The sequence below is a fragment of the Ziziphus jujuba genome, chromosome 12 (genome assembly GCF_031755915.1).
Source record: "Ziziphus jujuba cultivar Dongzao chromosome 12, ASM3175591v1".
Classification (NCBI taxonomy): domain Eukaryota; kingdom Viridiplantae; phylum Streptophyta; class Magnoliopsida; order Rosales; family Rhamnaceae; genus Ziziphus; species Ziziphus jujuba.
In genome coordinates this window covers 15,100,453-15,119,498 of record NC_083390.1, presented here as the reverse complement: position 1 = coordinate 15,119,498, position 19,046 = coordinate 15,100,453, and the positions used below count along the sequence as shown (strand labels likewise).

At 32.2% G+C, this 19,046-nt stretch overlaps 3 protein-coding genes across 8 annotated transcripts; 2 read left to right on the top strand and 1 right to left on the bottom strand.

Annotated features, from left to right (window-relative positions):
- Window positions 1-4,945: 4,945 nt before the first annotated feature.
- Window positions 4,946-8,742, top strand: LOC107410121 (clp protease adapter protein ClpF, chloroplastic). Of its 6 annotated transcripts, none has more exons than XM_060813450.1 (10): window positions 4,947-5,147; window positions 5,385-5,817; window positions 5,957-6,016; window positions 6,479-6,573; window positions 6,769-6,941; window positions 7,224-7,336; window positions 7,490-7,535; window positions 7,829-7,869; window positions 7,985-8,174; window positions 8,392-8,742. In XM_060813450.1, exons 2-9 carry the CDS (start codon window positions 5,485-5,487, stop codon window positions 8,120-8,122), a joined length of 999 nt encoding a protein of 332 aa, XP_060669433.1. In that variant the 5' UTR covers window positions 4,947-5,147; window positions 5,385-5,484; the 3' UTR covers window positions 8,123-8,174; window positions 8,392-8,742. The 6 variants fall into 6 exon arrangements, with proteins under 6 accessions (XP_048319011.1, XP_048319012.1, XP_060669433.1 ...); XM_048463053.2 differs by having other exon boundaries at window positions 4,947-5,256; window positions 8,347-8,742; XM_048463052.2 differs by having other exon boundaries at window positions 4,947-5,281; window positions 8,347-8,742.
- Window positions 8,743-9,356: 614 nt separating this feature from the next.
- On the top strand, window positions 9,357-12,303 carry LOC107409538 (putative pentatricopeptide repeat-containing protein At1g69350, mitochondrial). The gene has a single exon (XM_016016969.4). It carries the CDS (start codon window positions 9,807-9,809, stop codon window positions 12,246-12,248), a length of 2,442 nt encoding a protein of 813 aa, XP_015872455.3. The 5' UTR covers window positions 9,357-9,806; the 3' UTR covers window positions 12,249-12,303.
- A 298-nt stretch (window positions 12,304-12,601) lies between these two features.
- LOC107409572 (pentatricopeptide repeat-containing protein At2g03380, mitochondrial) lies at window positions 12,602-15,949 on the bottom strand. The gene has a single exon (XM_016017002.4). The coding sequence runs from the start codon at window positions 15,827-15,829 to the stop codon at window positions 13,691-13,693; it is 2,139 nt and encodes a 712-aa protein (XP_015872488.3). The 5' UTR covers window positions 15,830-15,949; the 3' UTR covers window positions 12,602-13,690.
- Between the last annotated feature and the right edge of the window lie 3,097 nt (window positions 15,950-19,046).

The following is a 19,046-nucleotide window of genomic DNA, read 5'->3' as shown; positions in this document are numbered from 1 at the left end:
TTTTTTATCCAGATGGAATTCAATCAGGACGTCCTGACCGTAGAACTCTTTTATATATATATATTTGTATTTGTGATATTCCCAACATTTAGGTGGGAATATGCTAACAAATATTGAGAGCGTTGCATCAATTTTAATGTAAAAATGAAAATTTTAGTTGGGCACATGACATCCCTTAAAACATTGTACATTAATAGGTTTTAACATAAAATAAGAACAATATTTATAAAAGTTATATATATATATATATAGCCAGTTTTCCATTAAGATATTCTGATGGATTTTCTATCAAAATCTTACTTATTAGCCTTTAAATCTCTTCAAGAGCTGTAATTTAAAAATGAATTTGGGGTCTATATGAGTTTGAATAGAGTCCACGTTACACTCCTAGAATTTTAATATTTCATTAAATTTATATAAAATCTCAAATACATATTTAAATATCAGCTTTAAAACTCATAGGCTAATATTTACGATGCTGATAAAAATTGATCAAGGTATTCTTATACGAGATAGGAGATGTATATATTTATATATATAATTTTGCTAAACTGGGCAAAATCTCCCATTGACTGGTGGGCGACACACAATTTTGCAACACCAAGCAACATGTTGCATACATTGATTTTTGTTTAGTTTTCTATGACATGTCATATAACTCTACAAAATTGTGTCCATACCACTTAGTGGGCAGCTTCACCTATTAGCATTTCTTTATATTTACATATATATTTATATATATATATATATATATATATATATATATTTATATTTAAAGCAAATTTTCACTTTTCATTAAAAAAGAATAACATCATTTTGGATTAGAGTAAACAACCAAAAAGGTTCCTCTTCTATCCAAACAGGAGGTTCAATGCATAATAATGTATTCTTATCCAAACAAGAGGTTCAATGCACAACAAGCATTCTTATCTAAAGCATGAGCCACTATATTACAAGCTCTAGGAATAATAACAAAATCAATCCTCCTAAAAGACTTGGCCAGAAGCTTGATATCTTCTAAGAGGGGAACTTCAAATGCAAAACTTTCTTCACCATTGTTAACCTCATTAACAGCCACAAATGAATCACTTTCAAACACACATTCAAGAAAGCAAAACATACAATTGAGCAAGGCAAGCTCTATTAGAAATTGCAAGCCCTTTATGATTGCTTAATTTTAGCAGCCGAAGAAGTTAAGGGTTGGGTGAGATGCTTTGACATAGTTGCAATCAATGCACCATTACTATTTCATATAGCAATACCAAAGCCTACAACCCCATGACCAACATTCACGGCTCCTCATGTTCACTTTCAACATATATTACCCACCAATGCTAACCAATGGACATGATGAGCTTGCTAATTATAGTCTTCCATATTTGGGATCCTTTTGTACTCTTTAAAATAGGTTAAAGCATTTTTTGCCGTCATCTCTATTGAAACAGCAAACCTTCCATTGATTAAGTTATTTCTATAATTCCAAACTGCCCACACAATATGAATCATCTAGACAATTCCTCTTCATATATATTATAATTTTATTCTTTTGAACAAATATAAAGTAGGCAACACACATCTATCAACTTCTATTCTTCTACGTCTTACCACTTTATGTGTGTGTATAACTAGGTAGCAAATTACATATGATTTAACATACTTACATTTAATATCATATAAATCAGCTTATTTAGAACGATGCTTCTCAACCTTTGGAATTTGTTATACTATCCCTCAACCTATAAAATTGGCCACTATGCCCCATGTAACGATGAAACATTGCACCAATACCCCTTTTGTAAGTCTTTGTTAAATTTGGCCGTTTAAAATGAACATGTGTCATGCACATGGTTTTCTAAGATCAAAGACATGGGTATTTTAGTCTTTCACTTCCTTGTTTTCTCTCTCTTAATCGGTTATCTTCTTCCCAAGTGAAAACTTCTCCCCCAAAAAAGAAAAAAAGGAAAGGAAAATTTATCAAAAATTAGGGTTCTTTATCAATCTGGAATCAAATAATTTGCAAACAAAGATCCAAGCTCACTTCTATGCAAGAATTACCATACCTCCAAGATTGGAATTTTATGGTTTCTGAAATTGGGACCCTGGACTTTTAAACTTTGGCATGAACCATTGTCTCTATCTCTCTAAAAATTATGGTTTATGGTATTTGAAGTTTATCTAAGATCAATCCTCACATATCTTCCTTCCTTCCTCTCTCTCTTAATGACCCCCCCCCCCCCTTCCAAAAACAAAAAAAGAATTATGATATTTGTCCATTTTTATTTATTTATTTATTTTTCTTGCATGAAAATCTCCTCCTTTTGAAGTAGCAGCCTCTTCTAGTAGCATAGGTTCTTTATCTTTCTCTTTCTCTTTCTCTTTCTCTTTCTTTTCTTTCTTATTTTGAGTGTAAATTTGAAGAACATGCTAAAGTACATTCTAGATCATGTTTTTTAAAGAAAATTTGGTAAAGAAAGAAAGTTTTTATTTTTATATTGATTTAATTTTGATTTGGAGAAATAAATTTGGATTTTATTTTTTGGTTTTTGTTTAAGCATTCAAACCATGGGATTAATTTTTTTTAAAAAAAAAAAAAGAGGGAAAGATGAATATGTGTGCACATGAGCAGAATGCCAAGGTAGGTTGTGAACATTTGGGGATTTTTAAATATCTGAAATTTCTATCTAAATTTCTTTGAAATTTCCCTTTTTTAAGGGACTAAGAAGAAATTTAGGTTTCAAATGGAAATAGATATAATTTTTATAATATTCATTAAAAATTTTGAAATTACGTTAAAATTTCCATGGAAATTTCCATTAAAATATCCACATCAAATCTTTAATAATTTGATTAAAAGTTTATAATATCCATCGAAATTTCTAAAATTTCCATATAAATGTCAAAAAATTTCATGGAAATTTTAGAAATATCTATAAAAAAATTTTAAAATTTTTAAAATTTTTTTCTAAAAAAATTCATAAATATTATCAATGTTAAGTAAATTATTTTATCAAATTAACATTATTGATATTTTTTTTCTTTTTACCTTTTTTTATCTTTTAAATAAATGATATAAATAAAACGGACTGTATTAAATTGAATAACCTTGATAGGTTTTATCTATTGATAAAGTATATATATACTTCCTATACATTTTAAAGTATATATATATATATATATACTTGCTATATATTTTGTATAAGATGAATTCATTAGAATTCCATAATTACAAGTTAATAGTTAATTATATAAGAATGGAAAATAATAATATAAAAATACAATATTAAGTAAAATTTGTATTGATAGTATTTAAATTAATAACATTAAGAAAATAAAAATAAGAAGGTGATAGAATATATTACACCAAACATTAAGGACAACTATATTTAATACAAGATCTTTATGTTTGATATATTAATAATTTTATAAAAAATTGTCAAGAAAATAAATATTTTAATAATTACTTTTTACATTTTATATCTCATAATGAGAACGAAAAAGCGACCGATAGTTTTCAACCATCTAAAAATTCTATGAGCATTGAGATAATATTTATGAAATATAATGTAATTGTAAAAATTGTTTTATCTTAATTAATAAACAATTTTAATCAAACATATATTTTTTTATATTTTTTTAATAATAATTTATTTATAATCATTACTACTTACTATAAATTAAATTAATTAAGAGAAATATAATATCTATTCAATATTTTTATAATTTTATAATCAATTTGATAATTGATTAATTAAATAAACTAATTCTAAAAATAAAAATTTTATTTTTTAAAATAAATTTTCATCATTTTGTGAATTTTTATCAATATTCGATAATTTTTGATATTTTTAAAAAAATTTTCAAATTTTAAGTCTTCGATATTTCCATCGATACCGAAATTTTTAACCTTGGTATGGAGAAGAGAATAACATTTAAAAAGCAATAATTTTTTAATATTTTTCATTTTTTAGTTTTCATTTGAATGTTTTTTTGTTTATGAAGGAGAGGTTCTTATATAGAGGATTTGGCGGTAAAAGATTGGAGAGTGAATCTTGGAAACCCACGGATAGAGAGAGATGAAAGGAAAAAATGAAAATACCCAATTTCTGGGGATGACAAACTACAAAGATTAAGCCCCATACAAATTCTATGCACGTGCACTTATTTTTTATAGCAAAGTTGGTTTTGATCGGGAAGATACCTACGTTATGTTGACAATTATTTCCATGATAATTATTAAAGATTGTTATTTGTCTAATTATAATTTTAATTGAAATTATCAATTGATATTATTCTTTCAATATTATATATGCCAATATATTTCAACCGTAGAACATTTTTAATAATAAATATGGATTGTTGTTTATATAATATAAAAGTTATTTTTTTTTTTAAATTTAGATAATATAAATATTCAGTCGATTTTAAAATTATTTATCAATATAATGTAAAAAAGGTTATTAATAAATATTAACTAATTATATATATTTTATTATTTTTTTATAAAAAATGACTTTTTAAGAAAAATATTGGTTTTAAATAAACTTTACAATATCTAACACTTAAAAGTCTATTTAGGCAAATCTATCGGGAGAATTTTTTTTAATGATTATTTTTTCATGTGACAAAAAATTAATAAATAACAATATATAGAACCATAAAATATATTCTTATATTAAAGAGATATACTACCAACATATCATTACTATATATGTAAAAAAAAATATATTTTATTGAATAACGATAGACAGCTTATATTGATCGTGCTAAATTACACATAATACTTAATAAGGCAAAATAAAAAAAAAATAAAAAAAACTTCAAATGACTAATATATCATTAAAAAAATTACATGTAGTTAAACACCAATCCAAGAGTATAAACCGGGCAAAGTTGGATTATACATGTATGTATTTTGTATATAGGATAACGCATTACACACCAAAGAAAAAATTTTAGCCAGAACCAGACAGAAGAAAAAGTGTATAAAACACTGCCATAAATAAATAAATAAAAACTGCTTCAGGCTTTTAACTCCACACAATGAACATATTCGATTACTAGAAATTAGTTTCACATAAATTGAGTGGACAATAGACGAACCTTGGCTCCTCGGTTTCCAATTCTCTGCTTTCTCCGGCAACTAGCCGGTAAATTCTCCTATTTCATATAATTAATTTGTATCCTTTCGAGAAAAAAAAGATTTCTATTTGTTTCCTGAGAAAATTTAAGCAGACCACCAGCGAAATCAATAGCAGGGTCTCTCTCTCTCTCTTCAACGCATGTGGGATTGCTTCTGTGATTTAGTCTTGGATAAGCTTTTATTTTTCAAATTTGGTTTAAGAACGTTGAGGTTAGTAGAACAATACTTGGTTTTCCATGTGCAGATGTTGAGACTGCGAAGCAAAGTGTGGAGCAGGAAGAGGCTGTCTAGGTGTTTGTGAAAAGGTATTTGTGGAAAGGGATTAGATTCATTGACCTCCAACAATGGTGCAAGGCTTATCTCTGAGCACTCTAACAGCCTCCAGAAACAGTGGGGTTTGTGGGCCAACCCTTTCATGGAGGAAGCATTTCAAACTGATGAAGAAAACCTATATAACCTCTGCCAATGAAAGACATTGTGTTTGGCATCAATGCGTGAAAAGCATGTTCTTGAAGGGTAATCCCAGTATATTAAGGCAGCGAGATATGAGGGTCGAAGCTGGATGGCTTTTTAAAGGGGGTGACCAGGAGTTGGATGCAAGCTCAGAGAAAAGTGAGACTGCGAATGAGGATATTTTGATCTTCTTTTTTCAGCTGGATCTTGCTACCAGAGTACAGGTTTGATTGGGTTTGAATTTGGTGGGCTTGTTTTTTGGCTTCTCGTTGTTATACACATTAAAGTTGATAAAATGCTGCAGCATAATCTGTCAGTTTGATATCTGATGAGGTTTTTGTTGTTCTGGTCGTGTATTGACAGTATGCTCTAAACATGGAACAGTATGAAATTGCACAACAACTGAGAAACAAACTGACTGAGGTTAGATCTGTTGTCCTGGTTATCTAAATCCATTATAATGGGTTGAATATGGATTGATATTTCAAGTTTGTATTGTATTTTTTTTTTTTCTTTTTTTTTTTTTTTAAACTGAGATCAGAGACTGCAAAGGAAGGTCTGTCGGTTGTAGTGTAAGCACAAGTTTATTACTAGACTCAAACTTGGTTAATATAATCATGAAAAGTAATACAGTTTGTGGAAGTGTGGGTTAGCATGCTAGCTTTCATATTAGCCACATTGACAACAAATTTTAGTTTACTTTTTAATGATGCATAAGGGATCTAGATTAAGCCAGTTTGTTCTGCCTTTAAAAAGAACTGGTAACATCTAACTTTTTGGAGTTTATTTTGCTTCTCTCTCTATATTCATGTATCATATCCATACGCTGGTGAATGGAGTATTGACTTAATTTACAGCATACTTAATGAGTGTTCTTCCTTGAAGGTTGAAGAAGAGGTCATTAAGCAGCAAGAAGTAAAAAGGGGTTCATCTTCAAAGAGCAAAGCTCAAGATAAGGCTATAACCATCATTCGTTTACGGTGAGTACCACTATGGTGAAAAAGTTGTTCTACATGTTTTCCTTTCCTTCTACCTTGCCCCCTGAGCCTTTCTTTCTCTGTGTGTGTGTGTGTGTGTGTGTGTGTGCGCGTGTGTGTGTGAATCTTTCTGAATCGTTATGCATATGGTGTCAACTTGTATATAATGTAAGATTACATTGTTTTCCTTCTTTGCAGTGCAGATATGCAGAATGCAATTGACAGTGAGAATTATGGATTGGCAGCCAAACTACGGGATGAAATTTCTGAACTAGAGGCAGAGTCCCTTGCTGCATCAGCTAAAGCTCTGGCTTATGAAAATGCACAATATTCATTTCGACTGGGGCAGAAAGTGAAGCATAAAATATTTGGTATACCAGTAACATACCTTTTATTCAGCTTGATTTGATTTAACTTGAACTTAAGATGTGATCTCAAATAGCGGGTAAAAAATCTCTTTAGTCTGGATGGGGGCCAGTATTGTTGAATTGTATGATTACAGGAACCTTTACAAGCAAATTTAGATCAGATCCCCTAAAAATGGATCCAGCCAAAATCTTAAGTGAAGTAGAATTGGATCTTTTTCCCTTACATCTTTTCCCCCTTCTTTGTCTGTTTATCTTTCCAAAAATGAGGAGCTCATGGTTTTTCAGGCTATCAAGCTGTGGTGTGTGGAATGGATCCAGTGTGCTGTGAATCAAGTTCATGGATGGAAACTGCTCAGGTTGAAAAGTTGCCTCGGGGTTCCACTCAGCCATTTTATCAGGTTTATTATTACTTGATGTGATTATTATTTGGATAACTTTTGTCATCTAATCTGTTCACTCTCCCAAGGAAAAGAAAATGAAAACAATCAAAGAGGACATACCATCGGTACTTTACATTCCAATTGATTTCCTCTTTTCTTTTTCTGTTCTAGGTCTTGGTCGATGTCCATGAAGACCCCAATCTTCTGGTGGCTTATGGTGATCTATGACTGTTTGACCGAATTTTTTGTTAAATTTTGATCCTTTTGCCCTTGAAGTTGTACATGCACATTATGCATAAAGATTAACTTCACATATTAGTTAACTGATCATTTACATAATTAGTGATGCTACTTTATAAGAGCTGAACTTACCTGAGCTGCTAAACCCATTGTTTAATGAATGCCTGGATTTGTAGCTTATTATGTTGGATATGTTTGTTTCAGAAGTTTTTATTGTTTTCCTTGCTAATTTAATTCGCGAATTAGCCTATGGAATGGTTTGCTTTGCAGTTGCTGAAGACAATCTGTTGGCCCCTGAGCCACCAAACATGGTTAATAGAATTACCTTCCCTTTCTCTTTGGATTAATCAGAGCTTCCATGAATGGCATAAAAAATCTCTTGGGATATATTGTTTACTTATGTTTGCTTCCCTTCCTTTTTTGCAGAATCGGTTTGATCATCCTTACATTTCCTTTTTATTCTATGGGATGGATGCAGCTGGGGATTTCATCCCTGTCAAGCAACTGCGAGAGAAGTACAACAGGCCCCGACATGAAATACCCATTGATCCTGAAGATGAGTGATGCCTAAGAGCCACATGCCTTCAATATACTCCATTTTACCAATTTATTGAAGGTAGGAGCATGTGTGAGTTAATAGTTTCTTTCTCTTACCTGACGAATAAAATAAGGATAGTAGCTACTAACCGTGTCTAGCATCTAGTTCTGGTCTGAGAAGTTTGTGAAGCTGATATACACACTCATTTTCCAGCTATATAATGCAATCCATGATGTTTCTGTTTCTGCAGGAATTTCATTTTGCTCAGCCATCTCCATTTGTACATTCCTTGCAGGCAGAATTTCTTTATACATTATAGCGATTAGAGAGCTTTTTCCTCTGGTTTCAAATCTCTACTTTATTTGGGGGTGTTGGTCAAATTTGCCTCATTTTCCAATGGAGAAGAAATCAAGGCAATGGAACTTGTGATCTGTTTGTTAGCCTTAAAACTGGTACTTGTTTTTAGCAATGGAGTTTATCTTGTGAAATTTCTATCACCAAGAACAAATATGTTAGTGTGATGGAAACATTGACCCGAAAAAGAAAATGTTGTGTGATAGAAAACATCACATGATAGAAGCTAGAGCTGGCATCTTGTAAACTAGAGATAAACGATAAAAGACATAACGTTTTGGTCTTTGTTGAACCCTTTGGGTTGGGGGGGCACTTGAATTGGGCAGGTTTAACTCATTCTTGTAAGATCATCAAGGCCTTAAAATGCCATGGTAGGAGCAATAAAATGTTTATAATATGGTTACTTTAAAAAAAAAATAAAAAAAAATTAATATAGTAATCAAAGCGGTGGGGTTGAGCATTGAAACAATATTTTCATGGATAGTTTTACAAAGTTCACTTTTAGAATAAAAATTACCAAGGAAATAAAATAAAGAAAATACATATATTTTTTTGTATATTTACTATCATATCTCCATTTTTATTTTTTGGTAGAAACGTCCAGAATTTCCCTCTTTTTTTTTCTTTTTTTTTTTGGGGCATATTCTCTCCCCTTTTAGCATAAAAAATAAAATTGGGTAAAATTTACAAATGGAAAAACGTGATAAGTTTAAGATATAAGATACCTTTGTCCTTTTAGCAATAACATATAAAATTGCAGTTGGATTCATGATTTATATATAAAAAAGATCATATTATTTAAGTACTTTACATTCACAGTTGATGGATTAAAATAAATTATCATTTCTTTTTCTGAAATTTTTATTTCTATTAATTTTCAACTTCATTCATTTTACGAACGGAAACCAACAAACCTCTCAAAATGTTGACCATGCCTTCCATTTTTCTAAATTTTTAAATTTTATTTATTTTTTTTTTTTTTCCCCACTATAAACGCCATTGTCAAATTATCAGCTGACTGATAATGGATGATTTTTTTTTTTTTTTTCCCTTGGCTTTTAATGATGATTTAACGAAAATTGAGGGGCATACAATTGAAAACAAGGTGTTTATAAAATCATCTGTGGAGCTTCAACATTTATGAAGAATAGCAAAAATGAAATAAAATGGGTGAAATTCTCTACGAAATAAATTTTGCTCCTAAAACTGTTTACCTTTGCTTTTGCTTATGCATGCTTTGGTGTAGTCCTCCATAGACAACTCCTCTGCCAATCATAAGTTCATAACTTCAAAGCTCTCCTAATTCAACACAAACAACGTTGTCTTTCAGTTTCCAGTAACTTGTTCGGAGGATCAATGACCCTTTATATGCCCTTATTCAGGTCCTGCACCACTTTACGAAAACTAGCTCAGCTCCATGCTCACCTCTTGGTTTCTAGCCTCCATAAAGACCCGCTTGCTTCAACTAAACTCATGGAGTCCTATGCCCAACTGGGTTCCCTTCAATCCGCAAGACGGGTCTTTGTAACCTTCCCAAACCCAGATTTTTTCATGTGGGGTGTACTTATTAAGTGCTATGTTTGGAACAGGTTTTTTGGAGAGGCCCTTCAACTCTACTATGAAATGCTCTACCATGGAATTCATATTAACAGGTTTATATTTCCATCCGTTCTGAGAGCTTGTTCAGGTTTTGGTGATCTGGGTAGTTGTAGGAAGCTCCATGGGAGGTTAATCAAATGTGGGTTTGATAATGATCCTGTTGTTCAAACCTCAATGCTCTGTATGTACGGGGAAATGGGCTACTTAGATATTGCTCGGAAAGTATTTGATGCAATGCCGATAAAAGATGTGGTTGCATGGGGTTCCATTGTAGAATTGTCTGTGGAGAATGGAGAGCCAAATAAAGGGTTGGAGATGTTCCGTTGGATGGTCTCTCAAGGTGTTAATCCAGATTCGGTAGCAATGCTTAGTGTTGCCGAGGCTTGTGGTGATTTGGGGTTCTTAGGACTAGCTAAATCAGTCCACGGTTATGTTGTAAGAAGAGAAATGGAAAGTGATGGTTCTTTAGATACTTCTCTAGTTGTAATGTATGGTAAATGTGGTGACTTACTAAGTGCAGAGCGGATCTTTCAAGACATTGCTCTTCGACGTACTGCTTCATGGACGGCAATGATTTCCTGCTATAATCAAAAAGGCTGCTTCAGGAAAGCACTAGATGTTTTTGTTGAGATGCAAGAGTCCAAAGTAGAACCAAATTCAGTTACCTTGATGAGTATTATAAGTTCTTGTGCTTGGTTAGGCTTGCTCAAAGGGGGGAAGTCGGTTTATTGCTTTGCTATTAAAAAAGCTGTAGACCCTGACCTCGATCTTTTAGGACCAGCATTGCTAGAATTATACGCTGAATGTGGGAAACTTAGCAGCTGCGAGAAGATTCTTCTTACAACAGGAGAAAGAAATATTGTTTCATGGAACATGCTCATTACATTTTATGCTAGGAAGGGGTTTTTGAGAGAGGCATTAGGAGTTTTTGCACAGATGCAGGCTAAAGGACTGATGCCAGACTCATTTAGCCTTGCAAGTTCTCTCTCAGCTTGTGGAAATTTGAGTCTATTACACTTTGGACACCAGATACATTGTCATGTTATCAAAAGAGGCTATTTTGATGAGTTTGTCCGGAATTCGCTTATTGACATGTACTGTAAATGTGGTTTTGTGGATTCAGCTTACATGATATTTGACAATCTTAACCATAGAAGTGTTATAGCAATTAATTCTATGATTTGTGGATTTTCTCAGAATGGATATTCAGTTGAGGCAATCAATCTTTTTGATGAAATGTACTTGAAACGTCTTGAGGTGAATGAAGTGACCATCTTGAGCCTAATCCAAGCTTGTTCTCAAATAGGTTATTTAGAAAAGGGAAAATGGGCACACCACAAGGTTATTACCTACGGTGTGAAGAAAGACTTTTACATTGATACAGCTCTAGTTGACATGTATGCCAAGTGCGGAGACCTTCAAACAGCTAAATGTGTCTTTAATAACATGTCGGAAAAGAGCATTGTGTCATGGAGTGCCATGATTGCTGGGTATGGCATGCATGGTAAGATCAATGCTGCCAAATCACTCTTCAATCAAATGTTAGAATCAGGATTAGAACCAAATGATATTACGTTCATGAATATCCTGTCAGCTTGCAGTCATGCAGGCTCTGTGGAAGAAGGGAGATCATATTTTAGCTTGATGAATGATTTTGGCGTTGAGCCTAACACCGAACATTTTGCTTGTATAGTGGACCTTCTGAGTCGAGCTGGTGATCTTAAGGGAGCATATGGAATTATCAAATCAATGCCATTTCCTGTTGATCCTAGTATATGGGGTGCCCTGCTCAATGGGTGTCGAATCCACCGAAGGATGGACATGTTTGAACTCATTCAAAAAGATATTTCAGAAATTAGCACTGATGATACAGGATATTATGCTTTGCTGTCTAATATATATGCAGAAGGAGGGAATTGGGAGGAATTTGGGAAGGTGAGGTCGAAGATGAAGGGCATAGGTCTGAAAAAGCTTCCTGGGTACAGTACAATAGAGCTTAATAAACAAACTTACAGATTTGGAGCTGGAGATAGTCCTCATGCAGAAATGAAGGAAATTTACAGTTTCTTGGAAAATTTTCAGAGTCTGGCTCAGGGACAAAATTGTAATATGAATTATGATAGTTCATTGTCTAACAACTATGTATTATCATCTGATGGAAATAATGTTTTGAGACAGTTTGAAGCTGCCGATACATAAAATTTTCTTACTCCATAAACAAGAATACACATTATAAAAAAAATTATAAAAAAATAAAAAATAAAAAATAAAAAAAGGAGGGAAAAAAACTCCTTGTTTTTAAGTTCGTCACTTTTTCATAAAATTTTCATCCAAATTCATGTCATATGGCGCCATAATTATATTTTTCTTAGCAATAAATTTTGCAATTCCTCTCCAGGTCTTTTTTGTTTATGTACAGTGGCCGGTTATGTAGCATCAAACCATCACTCACTAATTTATTCAATAACAATAACATTACAAATCGACTTTTCTGGTGAGTTGTTAAGCAAATAAAAAATAATTATAATAATAACCAAAAAAAAAAAAAAAGGAAGAAAAAATCCAGAGTTACAAGAATGATAAAACAGTTATTAAAGCATAAATATTTCGACTTTCAGCCTAACACTTGTCAAGCTAATATGTACCCTCTTGCTCTTTACATCTATCATTCAATTGCTAGAGAACTTAGTAGATTCACCTCAAGACAACTCTTATGGTAATAAATAAACTTTTCCCATTTTACTTTAGAAGAACCCTGGATCAACCTGCCGTTGAACTTAACCGCCTCCTGCCTTCTGTACAGTAATATTCTTCTATCCAGTATTCTAGTTTCCTGGATTAACTTTACCCGGTACCTTTATATCACTTGCAAACATACGAAAACCATAAATAGAACTCTACCCGATACCTTTATATCACTTTAAAACATACGAAAACCATAAATAGAAGCCTCTTTCTTTGCACAAGTATACAAAAGAAATCTTTCAGGGTAAAAATAGTTAGCTTTCTAGTATTACACAGGAAACAGGCACTTTCCAGTATGTTTTACATAATTTGTACAACCTTCTCAACTTCTAATTACCCCACCTCAACTAACACCCTTCTTCACCTTTGTAATTTATCCAAATGTCTATACAGTCTGGAATTAAAATGGCAATGTGGTCAAAATTCTTAAGTGCTTCAAGCTTCACAAGATGTCCAAGTGCATTGTTTTTCATTCATATTGGACACTGTACAGTCTTATAGCATCCTATGATTCTTCTTTGATTCCATGGGGAAAGCATAAGATCTGCTGCAATCTGTGTCTCTGTTCATACCATATTGAGGTCGCAAAAAAGGAAGATTACAGCTGTAAGCACATATTTCAGACACCATTCTCCAACTAGGCCATTTCAGTTGATTTTATGACTCCAATGTCTCTTCTATGTGTTTTTAATGAGCTCTTATTCTGCTGGTGTATCATGCTAAATCCAACATTAAAAATGGCACCAGTTCGAGATGAGTCCATGGCAGATTAGATTAACCTATTAAATGATTTCGAGCACTAAATATAATATTCATGCTAACAAGAAGTTCTGCAGCTTTTTAAGAACTCCTTATCATACAAACTTTTTTATCAGGAACCAGAAGAAACTATAAAGCTAACCAAAACATTCCATCCTCACGGGTGAAATATCGTTTCTGATATCCATCTCTACCAGGCTGCACCCAGGGTACTTGCTAAATTTTCTCTTCCTCATCAGTTCTCTTACCTGACTAACCTGGTTCCATCTTCCATCCAAAGCATACAGGTTAGAAATGAGCACGAAATAACAAGCTTCATCAGGATCAAGCTGTAGTAATTTTTTTATCACAACTTCTCCTAGATCAAATCTTGAATGGAGTCCACATCCATGGAGAAAAGCTCCAAACACACTAATATCGGGTTGAATTGGCATTTTCTCAATAAATTCCAATGCTTCTTCAAGCCTACCCACACGGGCCAAGAGATCAACTATACATGCATAATGTTTCACAGAAGGCACAAATTTATACTGCTGACATATTGAATTAAAATAACCCCATCCTTGCCCACTCATTCCTGCATGGCTACATGCTGATAGAATAGTTGTGAAGATTACTTCATTGGGCTCGAGATTTTGCTTCAACATTTCACTGAATAGGGCAAGGGATCCACTACTGTCCCCCTGCATCCCATAACCACCAATCATTGCACTCCAGGTGATGGTGTTTTTCTCCTCCATTCCATCAAAAACCATACGTGCAGATTTAGCATCCCCACATTTGGCATAAAAGTTTAGAAGTGCGGTACCAACAAAGATATTAGATGTCAGCAGACCACCCTTTGTAGAATAAGCATGAAGAGCTAAACCAACTCGAAGTGCACCAAGGGAAGCACAAGCTGAGAGGACACTAACCAATGTGATAGAGTCAGGTGCGTACGATTCTGATCTCATTTGATGAAATAATTGAAGGGCTTGATAGGCACACCCATTTTGTGTATACCCAGAGATAATGGAATTCCAAGCAACCATGTCCTTGTCCAAGATGGTTTCAAATATGTAGCGAGCATCACCAATCATAGAGCACTTTGCATACATGTCCATAAGAGAATTTCGCATTATAGATTCTTCCAATCCAAGTTTAATTCCAAGACCATGGACAGACCTCCCCAAAATCAAATTTCCCAGCTGTGCACATGATGAAAGCACACTCGCTAAGGTAATTGAATTTGGCAACAAAGCAGCCCATTTCTTATCGGTAAACAATTTCAAAGCCTCATCTGGATAACCCATCTGAGAGTAGCCAACGGTCATTGCCGTCCATGAAACAAGATCAACTGTCGAAAGTTCATTAAACATAGAACGAGCATCTCTAACATCTCCGCACTTGACATACATGTCTAGAAGACCTGTCCCCAAGAAATAATTATTTTCATTACCAGTTTTAATAACACAACCATGAATCCATTTCCCCTGATGCAAAGCCCCTAATATTCTACATGCTGAAACTAAGCTCCCTAACATGAATGGATTAGCCTCAATGAATCCCTCTCTCATCCGATTAAACAAAACCAGCCCTTCTTCCGCACAGTCATTCTCCACATATCCCACAATCATTGAAGTACAAGAAACCACATTTCGGTCCAGAATTCCATCAAAAACAACACGAGAACTCTCAATCCACCCACATTTAGCATACATATCTACCAAGCCCGTCAACACAAAACTATCTGGATTCCCCACCTTCTCAATCTGGCAATGAACCTTCCTCCCTTTATCTACGTTCCGCAATTCGCTACATGCCTTCAACACGATTGAGAAAACAATATTATCTTGCTTACTGGAGCATTTTCTCATATAGTTATGGAACACTATAACCTCCGAATACAAATCATTCAAAAAGTACCACCTAAGCATCACCTTCCAGGAATAAAGATCTGGGTCACGCATTTGATCGAACACTAACCGGGCATTCTGGACGTGCCCAAAAGAACCATACAAGCTAACCAATTTAGTGCCGCAGAGAATATCATTACTCAATCCGTCTACAATAAGCAAGGCGTGGACTTTCTTGAGCGAATCGATGTTTCTGCAGAAACGAAGAAGAGAAAAGCAGGGGTTTGAAAACAAGTATTGCATGGAAGCTGATGTGCGAGAAAGCTCGGGTGGTTCTGAGAATGGTAATTGATAGTTTGCATGGGTCAGAGTCCTCCGTTGAAGAAAGCCTTCTATTGTCGTAAGGCTTTGTTTGCTGAACGTAGTAACTAGTTTAATCATTTTCCCTTTTTTTTCTTTTTTTTCATTTGATTTTGAGTCCAGAGGCTAGAGGAAAAGGGACTTGCACTAGAGGTGTGTGGAACTAGAGTTTTAAATAAAATATAATATAAAACAAAAACTTCTTCTTTTTTTTTTTTTTTTTTTTTTCCTAATATTGAAGTGAGAAATTTGGAATGTTTGCCAAAGCAGATAGTGGTTTAAAAAAAATAATAATAATAATAATAGTGGCTAAACAAAACCTTATTTGAAAATTAGTTTTGTATGACATTTATATGCAACTGTTTTAAAAGAGGCATTTTCTTGAGCATAATTTCTTAAAATTATATCTGGAAAACCTATATAAATATAAATATAAATAATATACATAAATGCACCACAAGAAAATAGGTGTCATATACGACGGCACCCATTTCCAACCGTCGCCGAAACCCCAAATACAATAAAATGTTTGGTTAAAATAACATTGTTTTTTGGTTTAAAAAATAATAATAATAATAATAATATATTGTTTTTCACTTTTTAGTTATGTTTTAGAAATGTATAATTTTAAATTGAATCTTCGAAACTACCAAGAACCAAATTGATCTTCAATCACATATCTAATCAAACAATCTCACTTCTAATCGTAATAAAGTTCTCCTCAAATTTATTTATTTTTAGAGATAGAAAATTCAAATTTAGAGATTTTTTAGAGCTTTGTGTTGTTAAAATTCTTTTGCTACATTATAAATATATATAACCATTAGAAAAAAAAAAAAAAAAAACTCTTTAGTCTATCTGTCCAAAAACTACGTCAAGCTAACATGGTAAAAATAAATAAATAAATAAACAAATAAATAAAGTAGATATTCTGAGATTAACTAATCTATTTTCACAATATTGGCTAAACAATATTACTCAGCAAAAAATTAAAAATAATCCTTATCATATAATATATTTTTTTTTAAATATCAGTATTAAATACAATCATTAGAGGTTGATTTTTGAGTTTGCTATTTATTGAAAAAGACATTTATGGCATATAATAAATAAATATTTTTCAGCTTCCATGCTACATGAATTGGAATCCATATTTTCATTGAGAATACTTAAAAAAATAAAATAAAAATAAAAAATTCTGAGAAAGCTATCCGGCTGTCCTTGTGAACACAGAAAGATTCAAAATTTATTAAGAATTAAACACTCGGTCCAAAAGGGTAGGCTTAGATCCATCATCAGATTAATAATTTAAGGTTGTTAAAACTTAAAAGGACATGAGTTAGTAAATTGAATGTTTACTTGTACTCCACTATCAAATGAAAGCAAAATCCAAAAACATTATTTTTCTTGAGCTATATAATAATAATAATAATAATACCCATGAGACATATTACTTGTAATAATTTGGTATATTCTTTAGCTTTTTTACTTCTCGCAAATGCCCTCAAGGTCAAAAGTTAACATTGAACCTAATATTCACCACAACAATTTGTTATAAGGGTATTAAGGTTATAAAAATAAAGAAATGTGATGAAAGTTTTAACACTTTCTAATTTGCATTTAAGGATACAAGTGGGAAGAGAATTCAAACATATTAAGATATAAAACTAATCAACAATACTTGAGCATCATATCAATTATTCTAAAATACGAATCAATGCATATAATGGACATCCAAAATCTGATACGGAATAATTGACAAGCTTCTTTTTTTTCTTTTTTCTTTTTTGAAAATCAATAGGAAATTCATTTTCAAATATTAAAAGTACTTAATTATAAAAGACTACTTTAAATATTTACTTGGTCAAATTGAAAAAAAAAAAAAAAACCAAGTTTACTAAATTCTTTTTTTTTACCAAATAATGCGACAAGATGTCATTAAATTCACTTCTTATGAATCTAAAATTTAGTTTTATCAAACTAATCTCCTGCATCATTATTTATTAAACAAAGTTTAGTGAAAAATTTTAGGAACCCTAATAGTAATGATTCAAAATTAATAGTATTACAAGCATCAAATGATTCATCGAATAATATAGTTTGATACTAAATTATTATTTTATTAATTAACAAATAATAAATATAATCTAAATATAAAATAATAAATAAAATAATATCATACTATTTTTGACACATTATCCAATAAACTATTTGATAGAGTTTTTCATATCATAGAATTATTAATTTAAAATAGCTCGGTCTAACGTTTGAAACAGTCACTAAAGGGAACAATGATAATAATAATAATAATAAATGCAAAGAGATGAAAGGCAAGAAACCAAAGTGCAAATAAAAGGTGACAAATATAATGTTATATAAATTAGTTACGTGTAAGGCCAAGAGAGAATGAAAAAGACAGACAAGCAAAAGGAGGAGCAGGAGAGCACTGAATTTTGTTTGGGAGGGTAAGGTATGCTTTTTGGATGACGACAGAGAAAGAAAAGAAAAGAAAAGAAAGTAAAAGAAAAGGGAGTGGGAGAGTTATAGAGAAAGGTGATTGGGTAGGAGAGTATCTAAGACTAGAGAGAGAGAGAGAGAGAGAGAGAGAGAGAGAGAGAGTGAGTGTATGTGTGTGTGTGTATTTGGGGTAAATGGTTGATAGTTGACTAAGACACATAGACAATGTACCACCATATCACCTCAGACACCGACAAGCCCTCTCCTTTGCAGGCTCAACCAACCAAGATCTTCCTCTTCACTCTCTCCTTCACGCGCCTTTACTCGCATGTGCCGCTCACTATTATTGTCTTATTTTGCTAATTTTTTCTTTTCTTTTTCTCAATCAAAATTGAAATAATTATATTTATAAGTGGGATTTTTTGTGTATATGCGTGTAATCAGGATGTATTATGAAAAGGAAATAGAGATTTAACTTCTTCTTCTTCTTTTTTTATATTTTATGACCATGTTAAAGAAAATGAGGGGAAATTGTTGTATAGTAAAAAAGTAGAAAATAATAAGATTTGTCATGAAGTATCATGTTAGAATGGATGAGATCGATTTTAGGAAAAATTACAAAGCACATGTTTCCAATGTGCTCAAAAAAAAAAAAAAATTAAGCAGTTTCATTTTTAAACTATTGTATAATATGTATAATATTAAATTGCCCCTCTTTGAAATTTTTTATTTATTAGAATTTGATAAAATTTATCATCTAATATACAAATTAACTACTAATATGAACGATACATTTCTAGATTATAATTTATTTTGAATCAAAAATCGAATAACTAAATTA